We start from the raw sequence: 17,398 nt of genomic DNA on the forward strand, positions 1-17,398 counted from the left end.
GACTGAAAACCTAAAGTTCATTTATTTCCAGTAAAGCTACATGACTGTTGACAACATTTCTATATTGGTTTTCATATATGTATATATAAAAAAAAATATTTAGAAAAACTTACTAGTTTCAAAAAAGGTCTTGGCCCATTAGCAAAGCCAACCTACTTTTTTTTTTAAGTGTGAACAACACACCAACACGGCTGGCTGTGAATAAGCTGCTTTTGGAGGAATGGTGGTTGTTGACTGAGCAAGTCTGTTATGCTCTGCATGATTAATTTTCATTTCACTGTCCAAGTGTGGGTTAAATCCCCAAGTGCTAGTGTGGGCACAGGACTCCCATGTTTCTGAGGTGAGCAAGTATTTAACAGATGGGCAGTTTCTCTAAGCTGATTAAGCTCCTGTTGGGCCCACTGAGAATAAATGAGGAATCATGCATTGAAAATAAAGGCTTCTTTTTACATTGTGTTTTCACTCTGCCAAATACAAGCATTTGCTTTGGAAACAGAACGTTAGGGTATTGCATTCCAATGTATTCACCCTTCATTTCATATTCAGTGTCTGCTTGGCAGGGATTTTTACAAGATGCAGATGTTACCAAAGTGGGAAGAGGGCTTGAGCAACCCCTGCTGTTACAAAAGGAGCAGCTCACACTGGCCAAACATACAGCAGAGGCAGGAAGAGGGGATAAGGATGGACACTGGTCAGGAAAATCTCACAAAGGCAAAGGAAAAAAGCCCAGACTCCACTTAAATGCAGAGTAGCACATCCTGTTCTACCTGGACAAATAGCTGTAAAGCCAAAGGTTGAGATAAAAGAAGATTCACCAAAAGAAAAACAGCAGCTGAGTGGCTTTTCGTATGTAAACACAGAAGCTCCTACCAAATGTTTGCCTAATTTTAGGAGCATTATATTAAAAAAAACCCACCAAAACCACACCAAACCCAAAGATGAGCAACTGAAGTGGAAGAAGGGATGCTACGTGGAATGTCAGGGAGCAAAGCACCTGCCATGTAAAACAAGGAGGTTGGAAAGAACGCAGAGACATTCAGCCCAGTACAATCCCAAAACAGAGCTGAAATAAACTGCTGGTGTCACAAGATGCAGAAGGATGATTAAGCAGCTCTCAAGGGAAAAAGAAAGTCCTTACCAACTTTGTAGTGTACGCAGCCCTCCAGTTCTCCCACAGACACCCAGCCTTGCCGCTTCTCCACCTCTGGGTCATTGCGCAGTATTTTGTTTCTCAGCCATGATAAGTAATATACCCTCAACTTATTCTTCTTCCCTAGGATTTGGAAAAAAAGATACATACAATGCTTTAACTCACTCAAGTACAAACTCTCCCGCACTTACAAAAAGCCAGAGTTCTGTGACCTTGAGCACAGTGAGTCTTTGTGCCTCATCAAGGTGAAAAAAGAGCCCAGAGGCATGAAAGAAAAACCTTGTGTGATGGTGACATGCAGGGGGAACTGGAACATGAGCAAAAATCCTATGGCATCTGGCACATGTGTACTCACCTTCTGCCTCAAGAGTCACATAAGATTTTCACACCTGACTAAATTTCTTCCCTCAGGCCAAAGAACAGGTCTCTGCAGACCTGTACTATCAGAAATAATCACAGTACCTTGTGTTTACTCTTTGATGTGAAGGGAGGAACACAGGTATAGCCTACAACGGCTATTTTGTATAAATGACTCATTTAGTTCTAATTAACTGACAAGTAGCTGTTTTCCTTTGAATGCCTTTGCCTTTATCATCTCTCATCTCAGTCAGTCTTTCTGTTGCTTTAGTTCATAAGTACAGACAGGCAGCAGCAGTCTGGGATCTCAGGTTAGTCTAGAAGGGAAAGACTGATACACAAGAAACTGGACTTGGCAATATAGGACAAACAGCTCCTACCATCACTTGCCACAGTGTGTCTGGATGGGAGACAAGGAGCTGCCATTCCTTGCTGGACCTAGATCTCTGACCTACTTAGGTACTGAGCGTCTTTTGAGGCTGCTCTTATCCATGGGGTATAAGGGCCTCAGGACCTGGTAAGGCAGAGTCCAAGCTGTTTGTCAGCAGAAGTGGAAGACACTATTTGATGTTCCTGATGCTTTCACAGTACAGCTCGCTCTCATGTTACTGCTCATACATCTTGTTGAGCACCGAATGAGGTTATTTAATGATATTTTAATAGAATTTCCCTTAGACAGATGCTCACTCATCACAGAAAAAAGCAAAGAGACTGACAAACTGTAACTGCCTGAGAACGAGTTCATTTAAAGGATAGGAAATATTTCATAATTCCCACAAACAATTTTATACATCAACCCGGTAATGAAATATCCCAGAGCTGCTCTGAAATGATAATATAAATGTTTAAAATTAAAGAGAGTTTTCCTATTAACAAGAATAACTGTCCTGTGATTTTCTGTAAGAGGAAATGCCTCAACCTAGTTTGTAACCCAATTCTTCTTTTTTAATTGCTTCCAACCCCAATGCAGGTCAGATACTTTTAGACACTGAACTAACCTGAAATAGTAATTAGCACATTCAGTCCTTCCAGGACATCCATTTGCTGGAATCGTCTCCTTGTAATCAGTGAATAAACTCTTCCTTGCCCACTTCTGTCCAGCAGCCACAATCCATTCTCTGTTCCCACCAGTAAATTTACTCCTGTTCATACACAGAAAAAAATTCTACATAAATCACCTCATAATTCAGAGGCCACTGAGTGTTCATTGTTCTGTGACCTGATTCTTATTTAGTCTCACTTGATGGTACCTGATAATTTCTCTGTTGCTCTGTGGATGACCTCCCAGAAAAATGAACAGAAACAAAAGGGTCTCACCATTACAGTTTTTACCCACCAGAATACTTATATGCCCATGTAACTTGAAGGATGAGTAGTGCCACTGGAGTCAATGTTGATTTAAACAAAGAGGAAAAAGGTTTTGCAAACTCAAATCTCTCATGTGATCTTGAAAAGTGCCTGTGAGCACTGCAAAAGTCCGAGTGCAGCTCCATTCCACTGGCAACACAAAGAGATTCAACTAAATGACCTAAGGGTCTCTACCAATTAAAAAATAATAATAATAAAAAATTCCCCCTTTCCCCAAACACAATACTCAAACCCCAGGAGGACTAAACTTGTGGGAAGAAGGGCTGCTCTTATAGGAAGCAGGAAGCTTGTTTGTTTGAAAACTGCCTGTGTTTTGCAAGGATGCTTTCAAATGCTAAATTACAGGCGTCAATCTATCTTGAAATCCAAGTGCTCCCTAGGAAGCAAAGGCTCCAGTGGGTTGCTGACATCAGAGAATGTCAAAAATTGTGTTCAGCTGGCATGACAGCTATGCTTCCTAATCAGAAGGTACTAAAGAAATGACATGAGGTATTCTGCAACCTCCTCTAATGGCAGCACCCCGAAGAGTACCTGGTGCTCTTCAGCCCCAACACACTTTTAATTACAGACCTTGCCACACAGCTCTGTTCTTAATTTAAAATCTTGGACTCCTAAAACCATAAATTACACAAAGTCTGTGAAGCTATGAAGTGGAAATCTACATTTCCTTCAGATGATGTTTCATCTGCTTCATTCATTTTGTGTTACAGACTCAAAAAGTGAAGTAAAAGGCTGGGTGAGTCCCATAGACCACATCTGTTCTTCTGAAGTAGAAAGAGGGGTAAAACAGCTGGAGTGAGACTGAGATAAGGTCTACAGTTGTTGAAAACTGGTCTGACTACACTCATCCTGGTTTTACACTATGTGAATCTGATCCTATAAAAAGGAGGAGCAGCGAGGGGCTGAGACAGCACTGACAGCAGGAACTAAGGAAGCCAAGCTTTCGGAATGACTGACCTGCTTCAGATTCTTGGCATAGCTAATACACCTGACAGCAAAAGCTTCATGTTTTGATTATTCCCACCAGGCAAGTGATCAGTTGTACTTGTATGCAGCTCAGACAACAGTAAGTATCATAAGCTGCTTAAGTTACTAAAACATTTGCAACTCTCAGCTCTTCCAACAAACGCAGTTCAATTTGGTACCCAACCAAAACGTTTTCTCATTCTGATGCACAAAATCCTTTGCAACAATAAGTCCTCTGTTTGCATCTTCCAGCAGGAAGGCAGCATCGTGCAGGTGACACAGGTACCTGCTCAGTGATCCACTCCAGGACTTTCTGACAGGAAAGGTGCAATACAGCTGTAGAATCTGCCTGGCACACACTGCCAACCTCTCCTGCTGCTGCCCGCCCTCCATACACATGCCCAAGTGCTTCCAAGCTTACCCCACAAAGCAGCACACAGCACCTCTGAGTTGAATTTCTTCTTGTATTTACGAATTTCTGGACTGTCACTCTGTGGGCGGATGTTCGTTGGGTTGACATTGACAACAGAGCCTTTCCTTGCATTTTCTCTCCTCACAGGTTCAGGTTTTGCACTAAATGCTACAATGAAAGACATTCAAAGGAATGAAAAATGTGTTTGGCTACATTTCACATTTGACCTGTTTATGGTAGAATGAAACAAACCCCAGAGGGGTAAGAAAACACCTTAGAAGCATTTCAAAGCCACAGCAAAAAAAACCAACATACATCTGGACAATTCCTCAGGCATTCCTGAGTAAGCACTGACAACACAGTAGAGTAGAGCAAGTTGCTTCTGGAAGAAGGGCAGAAGCAGTACAATGAAAATTCTTAGTGATGTGGAGTTTCATTCTCTGGAGTTGTTACTGACACTTTCTGTTTGCAAGCAATAGGCCCTCCCCAGTCCCAGACAAAAACTCCAAAAAACCCAGAGTGACATGTTATGAGAAGGGCAAAGCATACTCACAAGAACTACAGGAAGGTCCTACTGGACTGGTGGGAGGGGTGATTGGCAGAAGTCTGGGATCTATGAATGAAGTGAACGATGTTGTGGATGATGTACTGCTCTTTGAAGGTGGGCTTTCAGTGCACGGGCTCTACAAGGGAAAACAAGAGGAGCTTCAGGAAGATGACACCAGGGGAGCAGACAGCACACAACAGTGTGGTGTCTCTGAAGCTCAGAAGAAATGGCACGTGGCACACTGGGACATGATGAATGGTCTTAGAGCAGTAGATACATGGTACAAATTCAGTGACAGAAGAGGAGGCCTGAACAGGGAGTTGTTGCACTGAAATGAGCAGTCCCCAGAAGAAGAGCACTTCCATCACTCCCTGCTGCCTTGTCTGCAGCAGGGCATTGCTCAAGTCTCTGCAGCAAGGAGGACACTGTTGCCTCAAGCAAGGCAGTTTAGGACGTGACCCCTGACAGAGCTCTCATCAGCCTTCTCCCCAAAAGGCCCCTGTGCCTACAGTGGTGTGACAGTCCCTTTGGGGCTGCCAAGACATGCTGCCCTGGCCCCTGTGTGCTCCCAGCTGTAAGTCAGGGACAATCAGCAGAGGCAGATGAGAGAACTGTGCTGCTGACATGACAGGTAAAGGAGGCTTTCTAGCTTTGTAAAAGGGGAGAAAAAAAGGAAGGGATGAAAAGGGAGCAGAGAGAGATGGAGCAAACAAGTGGAACAATAAAATCCATCAGAGAGCTCAGGATTTCTTCTTCATCCCCTAGATAAAACTTCTAAAGGAAAAGAAGGGATGTAGTGAAAAATCACACCATAAAAAGAGACAGGATAGATGAAGTTAAAAGACTCCCAATCTCAGGCTCCTAAGGGCTGGAGGAAAATTATGGTACAATTAATTCAATCTGTAATTTATCACTTACCTTATTCAGAGGTTTGTTCTGAGGTTCCTGGCTAGTCAGTGGCACTTTTGGTGGGTTCACAGAGGAGTCTGAAATTTGGCTTTGCTGGAGGAGATCTGGCAGGAGATAGTTGTGGTTGTTTATGCTCCAGAGGCCTTCTTGGGTGCTAGAAATTTGCTTCCCTAAAATCTGCTCCTGCACATGAGAACATACAGTTCAAACTCCACATTCAGCATATTCTCAAGGCACTAAGCAACTCCTGTTAATTGGGACTGGCTTGCACTCCTGCAGTGCTCCACAAACATTCCTCATCTACGTTATCTCAACCACAGTTAAAGAAGCAACTTCATGCTCACACACTTGAGACAGAATCATACCACTTGTCCTAATGTTAGAGGCATGGGTCTGCACATGCATTTACTTCAAAGCCCCTTTCCATCAATTTCATTGCTACTTTCCATTCACAGAATTAGGAAGCCTTATTCTAGAATGATGACATTGAGTAGGAACCTGTATCAACACTTCCGGAACCATGTTTGGTACTGCAGACCTCCTTCAGGATCCCACCAGCTTCAAGACATACTTGGAAGCTATGCAAGGCATGAGGCAGCACACAAACTCTCTCCTCAATGGCACAAAATACAGAGTCAGAGGTGTAAGCATTTTTATAGGAAGGACAAAACCTGAAACCACGCAATTTTTCAAGGCTTAGAGTTATAATTTGCAGTGACAGAGCAGGACTTCAGATTGAAAATGCTGCCGAGAAGAAATGGATACAGTGTTTATCCTGCACATTAATGATCTGACTCCCCACCCCCTAACAAATGGTCAAATTACCTTCTGTTCTGCAAGGGTGCTTTGGGGTTTCAGTTCAATTCCATCTGGTACTCTCGTCCTTGAGAAATCTGCCACTCTGCTGCTTAGCAGTTGCCTGGTAACAAACTCCAATTAATGAACAGAACTACTTCAGGGGAAAAAAAGAGCCCAAAATCCAAAAAACCCCACATATACATGTTCAAAAGTGAGCATGATTAACATTCGCTAGTTACACTTAAAGGTTCTTGTACAAAAAGCAAGCTGATTAGTCTGTGGATGTGCCTGAATGGACTCAAGTCTGAGGACCACTCTCACACAGCAGGAATATCTCCCCACCTTGACAGAGAGCATCCCTTCGTCCCCCTGGACTTCACCCATCATTTTTCAGACACTGCGTAGCTCAGGCAAGAGAGAGCTGGTCCCTCAAGCTGTCATTTGAAAAGTGCCTACTTCAAAACTCCTCCTATCTCCCCTCGTACACTGCCTTGTGAGGTGCAATTATGAGCCACGCTGCTCTCCAGAGAAAAAGCATCAGCCACACGTGCAAGGGCAAGAGCTGCTGCTCTGCTCTGTGCTGGTATCAGGGACCTCTCTGCCAGTGCCTACTGGGACAGGCTACACTGGAATTTCTTACTGTCAATCAGTCCCTGAAACATGGACATCCTCACCTTACATACAAAGAAACAAAGAAAATGTTGCCCAGTGCACAGAGACAAAAGAACTTAAGAGCTGCTGGACTTGGGGCCAAAAGCCCACCTGGCCCAGTGTCCTGTCTTCAGCAGTGACCAAAAGCAGATACCTAAAGAAAGAGTAAGAACAAGGCAAGCATCTCTTGTGATGTTCCCCAGCATACTTTTGCTTCCCACCAGTGGTATCCTTGCATTTTGAACTTTTTCACCCAAGTGGAACTGCCTCAAACCTCTGTCAGACAGGTTCTGGCCCTGTTTTTCTGCATTTCTACCCCACATTATTTATTTATTCCACTTTATTATATTAATTTCCTTATTACTGCAATCCATTTAAGCCTATTACATTTCTGCCCTCTTTCCAGTAATTACAAAAGTGACTGGATTTGGGATGCTGGTGTGAAGGGCTCCGCAATGCTACACCATAGATGGTAGGAGAGTGTTTTGGTGGTTTTTTTTAAATGTTGCCCAATCCCATAACAAAAAAGGTTTGGTGAGACAGCTACCAACTTAAGATGCTAGTGAGGTAGTAGAAGTGTTTGTGGCCTACTTTTATTCTTCATGTGTTGGTTTTGGGTCCCCCCCTCCTGCTATGGGAGGGGTAAAAATCTGCATACGAAACTTAGAAGGAATGGCAAGATACGTTGCAGGATCAAAGCAAAGGTGAGTGCAAGAACCTGTTCTTATCAGGAAAGCAAGGAGTTGCTGATCTTAAATAATGTCAACATCCCACTTACTAGGGGGAGAAATTAATTCCTAAGCCAAGCACACATTTGCACCCAGCTTGTTAAAATTTTGGTAAGGAGCAGCAGAGCGTAGAAAAGAGGAACTATAAACATTGAGTGTTTTTGAGGGATTGCAACTGCTGCAGGCATTGGAGGAGGAAGCACTCTCAACAAAGTAGAAGAAATTAGCACCAAAGGAATAGAAAAGCTACTCAAGCAGGTAGGATGCTGGATCACATACATTGACACATTTTCCTTAAAACAAAAACCTGGTTTGCATGAGGAACAATTCTGGTTCATCTCACTGTAAAGAAAACAAGACCAAAACTTCTTTTACTGGTGAAAGACAGCTTGCCCTCAGTCCTGGCTTCCTCAGAAATGAGCCTTCTCAGGGTGGTTAACAGGATTCGTTCAAGAGAATATGAAGCTCTTTCTCTTCCAAGTCCCAAGTCTATCTTATTGGGCACCTCCATGAAAGCTGGAGCATAGACATCAAAAGCTGTTCCACAGCCCAGGCAAGAGCAAGAAACCACAGATTGTTTTCAATAGCAAACTCAAACTTGGCCAAGGCATCTCAGCCAAAGCCCACACAGAAACACTCCTTCAGACTGCAAGGGGCATCAGACCCTGAATTCACCTGCTTCAGAGAGCAAATAAAACTAAAGCCTTCACTCTATCCACAATAAGCAAAGCTTCAATGCTGGCTGCTGCTGCACTTTGACCCCTCTCTTTTTTACCATTTACTTGGCAGCAATCAGATACTTTGGGAAATGTATCCTATCTTTTAATACAGATGGTGTTCAGCTGAGGTGAAGGGACTTTGTTAATAGACAAGATTATACTCTTGATTTCACAGGAGTTCTTGCAGTGGCTGTGTGTACAGGAAGGCAAGCCTGACACAGATCATCCTGCTCATTCCACTTCTCTAGAGGACTGGTGGATCTCACACACAAAGGAAATGCAAATAACACATGCAGATTTCCAAAGGCAGTGATACCACTCCTTCAAATCAATACAGCATGCAAGGATCATGGCAATCTAACACTTACACAGCAAAGTCATTATTATAGGGCAAATCCATATTTTTATGTGGAGTCTTTCTGAGGTCTAGGATGAATTCTATGACCTAGAGTGAATAAAACTTTGTACAGATCAGAATAAGGTGGTTTGGAAGAGGAGCAGTAAGAAAATAATGGCATTACAGTAAAAAGACAGCTCTTTCAGGTGCACTGAGTAAGCAACAAGATTTTTAACAATCTCCCTCCTCATCCCTCAGCTTTGTAGATGAACTTCAGAAATGCAAATCAGGAGTGTATGCAGGTGCAAAAACTCTACCTTCTCCAGAGCAGCACAGGGGAAAGGACTGGTACCAGGCCAATGCAATAGCTTGCCAACAGTGCTACAAATCTGCATGTCTCTTCCTGACGGCTGACAAAGCCGCACGGGCAGTCATGTCAGAAGAGCAAGAGCCCCATCCCAGAGATCTCTGTGGCTCAGTGATGCACTTCAAAGTAAATCCTAGAGCTTGAATTAAACTGAAGTCTCTTTGCAGGAAAATTAAGAGTTTCATTTATCAATACTAAAAAATAATTCCATTTGCTGTTCCAAACAGTAGGGCTGGCCCACTGATCCCCTGACTCTCTTTCAGTTGGACTAGCCTGCTATTCACACTCCATTATTTCCCAGCAGAATATACATTTTGTATGACAGGTAAAACAGCACAAGATGTCAGTCACAAAATCAACATGAGAAACTGGAAAGCTCGAGAGAAACAGCTGAGGTGAGATCAGCTTGGTACAAGGCACAGCATCATCTGGCAACCACAGCAACTGTGCAGAATATGAAAAACACAGCAAATTTTACAAAAAAAAAAAATCCTGCTTAGACTGTCCCCTCTTTATAACCAGTCCTGGTGAAGGGTCCAGCTTCTCAGGGGTAATTATTTCTCCCAGAGTGAACAGACTACCTGAATACAAGGGTCATACTTCCCTTGCTTTTTTTCACTGTAACCTGTAGGAGCCCAAAGGTGTACAGTTTTCTTTCCCTCTCCATTTTTCAAAAATTCCATTTAAACATAGATCAGAGTGATATAATCTCTATAAAAGCAGTGCCTATTGATACTCAGTTAAAGAAGTAATTTCCTCATTGACCCAGGGCAGCAAGTCATTAAAGCTTATTACACTGCACTGATGGAGCAAACATTTACCCCCGGGAGTTCATTATAGCACCATTAAACTGCTTAATTACAACTGACATAAATGACTGATAGTAACTTTGGAGGGGAGGTAGTAGCTAAGTATGCCAACTTTTTCCAGCTGCTTAGAAGTGTGTAATGCAAAGGAAGAAAGTAATACAAATAATACAAATAATCAAGCCAACCTTGCGTGGTTCATGTCATCTTCATCACTGCTGCTGACTTCATCACTTGATGAGGAATAGTCTGCTGCTTTTAGGAGTAAGTTTGCACCATCCTTCCCCTTGGCAAAGGAGCCTGGACTCTGAGCAAAGAGAACTCAAATGATGCATTTTCTCATCACAGAACCCATTGTTAAACAGCATGTGCAGTATTTCACTGTCCTAGCAAGTACAGTTACTGTCACTTCCACACCAAAAAGCTTATTAGGAAGTTGGTGCATCACAAGTGGGTGTTTCACACAGGAAAGTGACTTAAGCCAAAGCAACTTGGTTTTCCTATATTTGCACAGGCCACCAGCACAGGGTCTTGACTTTGGGGTTGCATGACAACTGATCCACTGACTTCCTGAAATATTAATGGCATACCCTTCCTTTTCTACAGAGTTAAGACGAGACAGGTTCAGCAAAACTGAACTCTCTGCAAATGACCTGAGCTGGACACAGATCAGAGCTGGGCTAAAAGCTGAGGAGAAGCATTAAAGCAGCAGTAAGCCCGACCCAGCCCCACGCAGGCTCTCAGGTGGACACATGAGCTTGCAAACTCAAGCACCAACAGGAGCTGTCTGCATAGACACACTCTCAGAGAAAACCATGAACAAATCAAAGATATTAGTGGATTTAAAAGAACCTACTGCAATCTGGCCTGGATGAGAAACTTTTTCAGACTTCTTATGCAGCTGCAAGTGGTTCTGGGGCAAAGCATTCTCTGCCTTGGCCTGTCCTGGGTTCCCTGGAAAGGAAAAAAAAATGTTTCCTTTGTTTAAATGCACGTGCAGCAGAGAGAGGGGACCAGTAAGACAAGCACATATAGTCATCACCAAAGCAGACACCAGCCTCTGCTGACAGGCTTATTCTTTCTCTTTGTTGCAGAGGGAAATCCTTCTGCTCATTTCCCAGTGGCTCTGGATACTGCAATATTATGTACAGAAATTGAAACTGGTGCAGTTTAACACTACAAGAGTTAAGACAGGTACAGCAAGACCGTGGCAACATACTCCCTCTGCACACCAGCAGCAGTTCCACGGACTGGAAGGTAGCTTGGAAGGGAAAAGGGTGAGGGCTAATCCCTTCCTCCCATCTTCATGAGGGGAGGCAGCTCATCATACCAGCAACTGCTGCTCATACTCCAGCACCAGAGGTGCCACCCATCTATATTGCTGTGACTGCAGACAGAAGGGATCAGGGAGAAGGTGCAGGAGCCTGGCCCCCCAGTGCACACTGTCACAAGCAAACAGATGTGGTGCCAAGACTTGGCCTTCATAAAATGGTTGCACAAAAACAGTCTAAAGAGTCTGGTTTTTGAAACCCAACTGGACAGGGAGCAAACAGCTGCACTAAACTCCACCCATGAGCATAGGATCAAGCTAAAAGCAGAACAGAATTCACCACTTCCCATACTAGCACCAGGAGAACCATTTTTGCAGTCCCTGTTTCCCTTGGAATACATGGAGTGTCACTTCCCAGCTCCCACCTCCACTCTGTGCCGAGGTAGATAATAACAGCCCACATGTTTGTGCAGAGAGTTGGCCCCTGCCACAGGCCAACTCAGCATCAGGTGGCACCTCGTGACACTGCCCAAGGTCAGGCAGGGGTAGCAAGGAAGCTGTGGCACCACCACGCTTGCACAGCTACTGAATACCCAGGCTAACAAGGCTAGAGGAGCTGGAGTCCATCAGCATGTGCTGATGCCATTTTAGGAGAGATGCTTGCAAGTAATTAAGCAAATCTTCCCTTTCAGTGTCCCCGCTGCCCACAGAGCAACCTGGGAATAGCAAAAGCAGCCTTGGAGAGATGCTGTCTTCTGTACACCATTCCTGACACAAGTGAAGGGAAAGAAAGCCTCTGTGCCCTCACCCTGTCCCTGGGACACACCAGATAGCTTCATGTCTACCTCGCTCAGCAATTTCTCCCGTGACTATCCCACAGCTACCTACAGGGCTCCTGGCAAATTAAGGGGAAAGAACTTAAGCTCACACAAATTAGGATTTGTATTTGGTAATCTCCATAGTTATATCAGAAGAGCTTCATGTATTCATGCATTTTGCAAAGCTTTTAAAATTCAGAATTCCTTATTGGTCAATGAGTACCTAAGCGACTCAGCAGAAGTATTGGCTTTAAAGCATTTATAGCTCTTTCCTGCCCAATTCATTATCCCTGTGGGTTTGAGGTTTGAGAAAGCAACAAACTCTTTCTGGAACAACATATGCCAGAACTGGCTGTAATTTAATGACACTTAAGAATTCAGAGAGACAGCTTAAACCACAAGGGAGGTTTTCTATTCTTTCCATTGCTGGTGAGGTTTTGTTTCCCCATGCCAAAATAGCACAGAAGTTACACATCACGCAGATATTGCAAAGTTGAGCTTGGCTGTTGTACATTGTTCATCTTTACACTGTTATTCAAACATAAAACAACATAAGAGCAAAAAGAAACAAACCCCAAGCAGTTTAAAGTGTACTTTGGATTTCTCTTGAAGCAAAATCTCCTACTCTGTGTAGTTTAGTCAAAGTAAAACTGGATTGATTGTGTTAGTGTAATAGCTAAGCAATTTGCTCTTCAGTTATCAAGGGCTTGCAAATGAACAACGTAAGATCAGTTTAAAAATAAATTACCTCAGCAGCTCACTGGTGTGGTTTCACAACAGTTTTAGCATCCACCCAGCTTTGAATTGGTTGTTAATCCTCATGTCCCCCATCTCTAGCAGTCAACCCGGATGCAAGGCTTTGTATCATATCACTCACCACTGCTTTGCCAGGAGCTACAATGAAACTGCCCTAAGCTGACCCACAGAAAACACTCCTAGGAATAACAACAGAGGAACAAAGCTGTTCACTTCTGCTCCATGTCCCCATCCGCCAGAATCCCTGTACTGCCAAAAATCTGCACAACCATAAGCAAGCTCCCCGTGTTCCTACACCACTACCAGTGGTAACAAGACAGCTTACAAAGTCGCACTTGGCTTAAACTGGATGAGACTACCTCTACCTTTTAACTTACTTTGCCTTTTCAGTTCTACTATCCTTCTGCAAAGAAAAGAAAATTGGAGGAATGTTTCATAAGGTGCTGTACAGAAAGTCTTGTGCTTCCTTCAGCCAGTACGTTATTAGAGTGCAGAAACAGTGCACAGCAACTGCTCCTCTGGGTCACCTTCTCAGCGGGCAATGCAAAGAAGCAGCACATGGTTATGCAGAAAATGCCAATGGGTGAACATCAATATTGAATTACAGCTGTATGCCTGAAATGTTGGCTCTGCAGACTTTCAATGGTGTGAAACAGAACTGATTATTTTTTTTTTTCAAATCTCAATTGAGGCAGTTCTAATTTTCTATATGGAAATATGTCTGCGGTCCCTTTTTGTCTCAAAAGAGGAAGTGTTTATATTTTACGAACACAGAACCGCAAAATCCAGAGGGCTTTCAAAAGCCAATCACCAGAAGACATTGTTAAAAAAAAAATCCTATTTTCAATGCAGCACTTGACACCCTGCAAGAGTCTGTTTCAAGTAACAGGAATTTTGCACATTTTGACTGATGAATCTTTGACTTAGGAATCACCTGAGGTTGACCAGCTGCTCTGATGAGATCCCATCTCCCACTGCTTGCTGCCAGGAGTGCTGCTGCTGCTGCTGAGCTTCAGAGCATGTCCCCCGGGGGAGGACTGATGAGTGCTACTAAACAGAAGGAGAAAACACAGATCAGACTATCTTGCATGCAGGAACATGCAGGATGGAATGGACCTCCCAGGCCACTGAATCGATCTCCCTGCTGTTAGTGTGTGATAAAATAGGCCTGATAAACAAAAATGTTATATATTCATTGCTGCTCCAAGTGGGGCCACCCAGTAGTGAGAGAAGATGATGGATAAGACAGTTTCCTCTGGGCAGTCATTCTGGAAGACTAGAGAGAATCCCAACCCATTACAAAATATCCTGCTATATGTACTTCTCTCTTGGCCTGTTCAGGCATGTGTCCCTCCCAATTCTAAAAATCTCATGGCTTTCACAAATAATGAAACCTGCCTCAGTTCCCTCCTAGAAGATCCATCATCACCCACTTACCAATGGAGAAAGGAACACATCGAGCAGTAAAACAAACTGCTAAGCTTGTGAAGTAAAACAGCAGCTCACCCAGAAATCCAGGCTCAGAAGCCACTCACTTGTAACACTCTGGTTTACTTACATGTTTTCTTTCTGCTTTGCCTCCTCTAATTCCTAAGTTATTGCAGATGTTTCTGCCTCTGGCTCATTGGATGTGCTGCACATTATTTTGTTATGTCAGCTGAATCTACTTCCCCTTCCAATCTCTCCAACTGTAGTTTCTCACAGCATTATGTTCCCTGACTAGACATCCAGGGGGGCTACTCTTTACCACTGAGCTCTCCGCATCTTCATTTTTTTCTACTGGGATACTAAAATAGTACACTAGCTTTAAGGGCAGAGTGCCACAATAGTCAAGATACATCTTCAGAGAGTCTGTTTAAGCTGCTACAGGGCAAAAAAAACTACATCACAAGGTGTAAGTGCCTATACCGTGAGCTGGGGCCAGACCCACACTCACCAAATTATCCAGGCACCAAACTCCCCTTTGAAACCAAAGGCACCAGCACTGACACAGAGCTTGTGCAATAGCACTCAGGCAGCCCTGACCAGCACCACCCCCACCTGCCACCATCAGCATTGAGAGGCTATGACCTGAAGTAACCTCCACCTTTACCAGCCACTTACTCCAACATGAAAGGAAAGCAAAGCATCACCAACTCACAAGAAGTTAAATAACTGCACAATGTGCTGCCTGTTAACTGGGAAACAGATGTACAGCTTGTATGAGACCCACTCAGGCATGCCAAACAGGCTGGACCAAATGGAACAACTTATTAGAGGAATTATTACAGATGGAATAGTGCTCATATATTAAAAATAGTACTTTTCAGCAGCAGAGAGAACTACCTTGCATGAAAAAGGGAAGGAGATGTATGAGAGACTTATTTCCCTTTACATCAGTCATGTCAATCACTTAAACGAAGCTGGCTTAGACACCTCCTTCAGGTTTAAGATCAGGAAGTTTGGTTAGTTATTTTTGTGGACAAACTGAGACAAAAGACAAAACTGTAATGGCTATTAAATGAGAAATCAACCCATGTCAGTTTTCATGTTACTGAGGCTATGGCTTTGCTTTTAATAAATTTGCTTTTGTTTCCCTATCAACACTAAATCAGCATTTGTATAAGCATAAAACACTTTAGAGCTTACCTTGAAAGGCACCTCTGATGGCCAGGCTGATCCCTGCTGTAAAATTTAGAGGTTGTCCTTTCTGGAACCTTTGGGATTTAATCAAATGTTTTCAGGTTGTTATTGGTATTCTAGACTCAGTTAATAAAGCTAAAAGTTACCCTACATCAATGCAAAAATAAGGCTAACCAACATAAATGAGTAATGCTTCAGTGGGACCTGTGGAGAGGTCTTCTATGGTATCAACACTGGAAGCTGCAAGTCAGCAGCAGATGCTTCCAATTTGCTCCAAGCCTGTGTAATCTATCAGACTTGCAAGCAATTTGCACCTTCCTTAAGTGTCAGCATTATTCTTGGTTGATATTTAAAGCAGACAGGGAAATGCATCTGCAGTCACTTAATGCAGCCTTCCCTGGGTGGTGGATTACCTTATGTTGCTACCAAAGGGCTGTGGAAAGAGAGAGGGACACACACACACATCCTACTACTGCCAAGTAATCAAATGAATACACACACGCACACACACAGGCATCCCCACACAAATGTACTTGTACTTTGAAAATCTGTTAAAAAGAGAAATACACCATAATCTGAACTATACAAACCAGAGAGCTTTTCTGGAACAATCCAGATTTTTCCCAGAAAGGGCAGCTACACATACTCAGTCTAAGGAACGATGTGTACCTGCCTTTGCAGATCCCTCAGGTATTACATCCTTCTACCTAAAACTCAGAACACTGACCTCCTTATTAATTTGTGTCTTCCCTCTGGATTACTGGGACCCAGCTGACGTACAAGCGATGAGATTTTCAGTGAGGTTCATGAAGTCCACAGGATGAACACTACACAATGCAATGAAACTGAGCCAAGTGCTCATGACCCCTGACAGTGCCCAACACCCCGAGCTTCACGTACCTTTGGGGGTTGCTCTTCATTTTGACCCACACTCCAGAAAACGTCATCCTTCATGGGGCTGAGTGGTGTCGTCACCATGTCTGACAGGGAGCTGCTGTGGTACACATCCTTACTAGCCCGGAAATTTTCACACTTGAAACAAATGAAATACATGTTGAGTTGTACTTCCCTGCTGATGTCACAGGTCCCAGTCTCAGCAGGTACCAACACTTCTGTTAGCGAGATCAAAATTTTTAGTGAACGTACAAGGAGTGCTGTGGTTGGATACAACCCTACTCACTGTGAAGTTATTCATTTCTGGAATGTTAGGCACAAATATTCCAAGTTGAAGGGTACAATAAAGTAATTGTAAAAACATCCATGCTGTACATGTATCTCCCCTTCTTCAATCTGTGGAGAAGCTAACAGGCCATTGGCAATGCACAGTGAACTAGTTAACTGGATGATACGAAAATTACTGTTGAGTAAGTGTATTTCACTCAAACCTGACCAAGACTTCCATTTCAGAACTGAGACAGTACAATCACCAGGGGAACCCACCTGCTGTTGGTTAGAAGTTGCCTTCCAAACTAGTTTTTGCAAGCCCACCATCAATCTAGAGCCAATGGAGACAAATTGCCAGCTGGAAGCACTTTCAGCTCTCCAGTGGTTATGAGAGTGCCCTGGCTCTCCTCTCTGACAGATTTTTCAATTACTTGAAAAAAATAATCAAACATTAGAATGCAGTAGGAAGGAAACAAATAACAAATTATGCCCAGGCTACACCTCATGGGAAGTCATGTCTAGGTGTTCCCATTGTGACTGCCTGTGTTTAAAAGGTATCTTCAGTCAGCAAATTAGAGCATTAGGATAGTAAATGTCCTAAATCACAGCAGAGGGTGGGGAAGAAACAAATCACTTCCTTATAAAGTCTTAAT

The 17,398-nt window shown here is 43.3% G+C and overlaps 1 protein-coding gene across 3 annotated transcripts in view; it reads right to left on the reverse strand.

Moving 5' to 3' along the window:
• NRK (Nik related kinase) overlaps nt 1-17,398 on the reverse strand; it is a 90,679-nt gene that overhangs the window by 13,680 nt on the left and 59,601 nt on the right. For 2 of the 3 annotated variants that reach the window (XM_051629976.1, XM_051629974.1), the window contains exons 16-26: nt 16,482-16,613; nt 15,588-15,655; nt 13,894-14,009; nt 10,972-11,069; nt 10,304-10,422; nt 6,535-6,628; nt 5,719-5,892; nt 4,807-4,936; nt 4,263-4,421; nt 2,506-2,649; nt 1,139-1,273 (exon numbers count right to left, since the gene is read on the reverse strand). In XM_051629976.1, the coding sequence (XP_051485936.1) occupies nt 1,139-1,273; nt 2,506-2,649; nt 4,263-4,421; nt 4,807-4,936; nt 5,719-5,892; nt 6,535-6,628; nt 10,304-10,422; nt 10,972-11,069; nt 13,894-14,009; nt 15,588-15,655; nt 16,482-16,613 (1,369 nt within the window). The remainder of the gene's footprint in view (nt 1-1,138; nt 1,274-2,505; nt 2,650-4,262; nt 4,422-4,806; nt 4,937-5,718; nt 5,893-6,534; nt 6,629-10,303; nt 10,423-10,971; nt 11,070-13,893; nt 14,010-15,587; nt 15,656-16,481; nt 16,614-17,398) is intronic. The other variant, XM_051629975.1, reaches the window with a different exon arrangement.

This window comes from Apus apus, chromosome 12, assembly GCF_020740795.1.
Source record: "Apus apus isolate bApuApu2 chromosome 12, bApuApu2.pri.cur, whole genome shotgun sequence".
NCBI lineage: Eukaryota > Metazoa > Chordata > Aves > Apodiformes > Apodidae > Apus > Apus apus.